At 59.0% G+C, this 4,727-nt stretch overlaps 1 protein-coding gene across 1 annotated transcript in view; it reads right to left on the reverse strand.

Moving 5' to 3' along the window:
- Positions 1-4,727, reverse strand: part of TRAF3IP1 (TNF receptor-associated factor 3 interacting protein 1) — a 54,138-nt gene that overhangs the window by 46,432 nt on the left and 2,979 nt on the right. Inside the window, exons 4-5 of the mRNA XM_006893507.1 lie at positions 2,103-2,237; positions 1,408-1,845 (exon numbers count right to left, since the gene is read on the reverse strand). Of these exons, the coding sequence (XP_006893569.1) occupies positions 1,408-1,845; positions 2,103-2,237 (573 nt within the window). The remainder of the gene's footprint in view (positions 1-1,407; positions 1,846-2,102; positions 2,238-4,727) is intronic.

The raw sequence follows: 4,727 nt of genomic DNA on the forward strand, positions 1-4,727 counted from the left end.
CTGTGTGCTGTGCTGTCACAGTGTGCTGTCACTGTGTGTTGTGCTGTCACTGTATGTTGTCACTGTGTGTTGTGCTGTCACTGTGTGCTGTCCTGTCGAGTAGGAACCGACTCAGAGTTGACCCTCCCGTGAGTTTTCAGAGCTAGTAAATCACACAGAAGAAAACAGTCCATCCTTCTCCCATGAAGCAGCTGGTGGATTCAGACCAACTGCCTTAGGTTTGGCAGCACTGCTCCTTACTACTGGGCCACTGGAGCGCCCTGGTACCCAGATCCTGGAAAGGCTAACGGACTCAGACAGCCCACATTCTGCTTAACCGTGGTGTCACCCGTGGACTGCATGGTCCGAATCCACCACCACAAAAAACAATCAAACTGAGAAGAACAACTAGAAGGTTAGCCACAAAGCTCAGGCAGCAGGGAGGGTGTCAGTGGGGAAGGGGGTGAGGCAAAACAAAAGGCAAAAACATCACCGCCCTTCCACTGTCCACGCAGGAGCCACAGACACGGGACATGTCCGCCGTGGACACTCAGAAGCCCGCCTACCCACTGCCCACCATGGGCTCCGACTCGTAGTGGTCCCACAGGGCTGAGAGCAGCCCCGAGGTCTTCCAAGGCTGCTGTCCTTACAGAAGAGGACAGCTGCATCTCCCCCTACAAGACGGCTCGAGGTTCAAACCACCAACCTCTGGATAAGCAGATGATTGTTTAACATTCTGAGCAACAACAAAATAATCCACAAAATGAGGTCCATGGAGCTCAGCTTGAGTGAGACACAATCCAACCCTTAATTGTGAATTTGATAAACCAGCAATTCCAGCAAGCTGAGAGTTTATGCACTCAGACCTCGACGTTCCCACTCCTAACAATATCCGTGACCTGCTGGCCCCCAGGCAGACGTGCTGACAAGTGAGACCCACTCACAGTTTCGGGACCTGAGCTCCTGAGCACCCGAGCAGGGTGCTGCCCACAGCTCCCGCCTGAAGGTGCAAAGCACAAAGTCTCCCGGTGAGAATCTGACCTGGCCCTGGTCCCTCGGCTGTGGTAACGTGGAAGCCACACAGCCAAACCCGTTTCCTCAGCACACAGCCCATGAGGAGGCCTGACGCCCCCGAACCAACTCCCTCCTGGCCACCTGGGCAGGTCCCCAGGAACTTGAAGGCTGCGGCCTTAGGGAGATTGTCAGGCCTTTCCTTGGAGCCACCCTGAGTGGACTTGAACCACCACCCTTTAGTCAGCAGTCAAGTCCTGAACCATTCTGCTTAGAGGGAAGGAGTGTTGGTGGCACCATGGGACAAGCACTGGGTTGCTAACCAAATGGTCAGCAGTTCAAACCGCCCAGCCAGAAAGAGACAAGACCACAGACGCCCCCTAAACCAAGCACAGGAGTCTCCCGGGAAAGCCTCACCCTTTTCTCCGGCTTCTCATGCTCCCTGCTCTTCTCCTTGTCGGGGTCCCGGGGGTGCTCGCTGTTCTTCACACGCCGTCTGTCCCTGTCTCTGTCCCTGTCTCTGCCCTTGTCTCGGCCTCGCTCTTTCAACCTCTCCTGCTCCCGGCCACCCTCACTCTTGCGCTCCCGCTCCTTGTCGCGCTCCGCCTCCCTGTCCCGGTCCTTGTGGCCTCGGTCCTTGTCTCCTCGGTCCTTGTCGCGCTCGGGCTTGGTCCGGGCCTTATTCTTGTCCCGCTCTCCGTCCCGGGAATGGTCCCTCTCGGGGTCTCTGGGTCTGTCCCGGTCGCTCTCTTTGGCTTTCTCCTTCTCCCTCGGCTTACTCTCCTCTTTCAGGTCTTCCTTCTGGTTTTGATCTCTGCTTGGACTTCTCTCTTTGATTTCAGAGTTTCTTTTATCCTAAAAAAGACCAAAAGACATCAGTCTTTTGTTTCCAGCTGAACTGTGGGAAAACACACTGCTGTGGAGTCAGTTTTGGCCCGAAGCGACCCTCCAAGAACAGGCGCCCGTGAATCTTTACGGGAGGAGCCTGCCTTCTCGGTCTGCTCAGAGCAGCCGGGTGACCTGAACTAGTGACCTTTAGATTAGCAGCCCCTTGAACTACAAGAAGACAGATCCCTTCATCGCCCAGGGCAGGAGTGAAGGCCGGTGCTCACCTCCATGTCCTTGCGACCGCGGGGCTCCTCCTCCTTCGCGTGCCTGTTGTCCACTTCCTGAGATTTTGACGCCTTGCCCTTCCCGTCTCCTTTCTCTCCAGCTAGAACCCTCCTCACAGCGTCCTCACTGGAGAGCTGCATGCAAGCACACAAAACACAGTGAGAGTGAGCAAACAGGACTGTCCACGCTCAGCCAAGTACAGCATCCACACTCGGCCAAGTGCAGCATCCACACTTGGCCAAACGCAGCACGCCTGGCTGCTTCCGCCGGGACTCAAAAGACAAAGCAGAAAATGAAAACCAACTGTCCCACAGGGCAGCGTCACCTAACTATCCCCAGAAACTCCACTAGGTCACAGCACCGTGATCCCCCATGCTGATACTCATGGGTGATGGCACTGACACCCCCCCAAAAGCACTTCACAATCAGCACCCCAAAGGCCAGAGCTGGAGGGCTCCACAAGACCATATGTATCCAGCCTAGAACCCTGGCACCCACAGGCCAGAGTGAGGAGCCTGGTCAGTGTCCGTCCAGGAGAGAAAGGGTTCCTGAAGAGTGACAGCACATCAAATCACGACTAAGTAAGCAAAGAGGGGGTGAGTGGACAGAAGGCACACCCCGAGGAGGGGGAAAGGAGAGACTGGGACACCCCATCAACCCCAAGGGTGAAAACAAGCTGCTTCTGTGGCCACTTGGCCTGGCTGGACAGAGCTTTTCAAGGGCCCAAGGCTTGCCAGGGCACGCAGCATCCAGCCTGCACGCAGAGCCTTGCTCCCTGGAACCCCTGCCTCCAGGCTGTTGCCATCTGCCCATCTGCCCAGTGCAAGAGTTCTCCGGTCTCATCTCCAGGTTTCACATCACCACGCCTGCAGCTCAAGGCGCAGTATACCCAGACCTGATGCAACATGCGGCACCAAGCAGGCATGATGATAGCCGCTGCCCTCCTCCCCTCCCCAGCACTGGGGCTGTGCCCACCGGCCCACACATCCCACCACAGAACTGGGGTCCAGCCTCTACCCTGCCCAGCTCTCAAGTCCCAATCCCTGGCATGGGGGTGGACAACTAGGCCACACACTGACCAGTGCTCAGCTTCCCATTCCTTGCACTTGGGGTCCAGCTATGTACCCTGGCCAGCTATCGGTCCCTCATCCCCAGCACTGGAGGCCCCACCATGTAACCTTCCCAGCTCTCAGCCCCCCATCTCCTGCAACAGAAGACCCACAATGTTCCCTTCTCAGCTCTTCCTGCCATGCCCAGCACCAGAGGTCTTACCATGGACCCTGCCCAGCTCTGAGCTCCTTATCCAGCCCTGGGGGCCTCACCTTGTACCCTTCTCGGCTCTCAGGCCCCGTCTCCAGCACTAACTCTCAGGCCCTCCCCAGCACTGACTCTCAGGCCCCCGTCTCCAGCACTGACTCTCAGGCTCCGTCTCCAGCACTAACTCTCAGGCCCTCCCCAGCACTGACTCTCAGGCCCCGTTCTCCAGCACCGACTCTCAGGCCCCGTCTCCAGCACCGGCTCTCAGGCCCCCATCTCCAGCACTGACTCTCAGGCCCTGTCTCCAGCACTGACTCTCAGGCCCTCCCCAGCACTGACTCTCAGGCCCCGTCCCCAACACTGACTCTCAGGTCCCCATCTCCAGCACTGACCCTCAGGTCCCCGTCTCCAGCACTGACCCTCAGGTCCCCGTCTCCAGCACTGACTCTCAGGCCCTTCCCAGCACTGACTCTCAGGCCCCGTCCCCAGCACTGACCCTCAGGTCCCCGTCTCCAGCACTGACTCTCAGGCCCTCCCCAGCACTGACCCTCAGGTCCCCGTCTCCAGCACTGACTCTCAGGTCCCCGTCTCCAGCACTGACTCTCAGGCCCTCCCCAGCACTGACTCTCAGGTCCCCGTCTCCAGCACTGACTCTCAGGCCCCGTCTCCAGCACTGACTCTCAGGCCCTCACCTCCAGCACTGACTCTCAGGTCCCTGTCTCCAGCACTGACTCTCAGGCCCTCCCCAGCACTGACCCTCAGGTCCCCGTCTCCAGCACTGACTCTCAGGTCCCCGTCTCCAGCACTGACCCTCAGGTCCCCATCTCCAGCACTGACCCTCAGGTCCCTGTCTCCAGCACTGACCCTCAGGCCCCATCTCCAGCACTGACCCTCAGGTCCCCATCTCCAGCACTGACTCTCAGGCCCTCACCTCCAGCACCGGCTCTCAGGCCCTGTCTCCAGCACTGACCCTCAGGCCCCATCTCCAGCACTGACTCTCAGGCCCCCATCTCCAGCACTGACTCTCAGGTCCCCGTCTCCAGCACTGACCCTCAGGCCCCGTGTCCAGCACTGACTCTCAGGTCCCCATCTCCAGCACTGACTCTCAGGCCCTCCCCAGCACTGACTCTCAGGTCCCCGTCTCCAGCACTGACTCTCAGGTCCCCGTCTCCAGCACTGACTCTCAGGCCCTCACCCCCAGCACTGACTCTCAGGTCCCTGTCTCCAGCACTGACTCTCAGGCCCTCCCCAGCACTGACTCTCAGGTCCCCGTCTCCAGCACTGACCCTCAGGCCCCATCTCCAGCACTGACCCTCAGGTCCCCATCTCCAGCACTGACTCTCAGGCCTTCCCCAGCACTGACCCTC

Source organism: Elephantulus edwardii, unplaced genomic scaffold (genome assembly GCF_000299155.1).
Source record: "Elephantulus edwardii isolate Elephantulus edwardi_28Jun2011 unplaced genomic scaffold, EleEdw1.0 scaffold00127, whole genome shotgun sequence".
Taxonomy (NCBI): domain Eukaryota; kingdom Metazoa; phylum Chordata; class Mammalia; order Macroscelidea; family Macroscelididae; genus Elephantulus; species Elephantulus edwardii.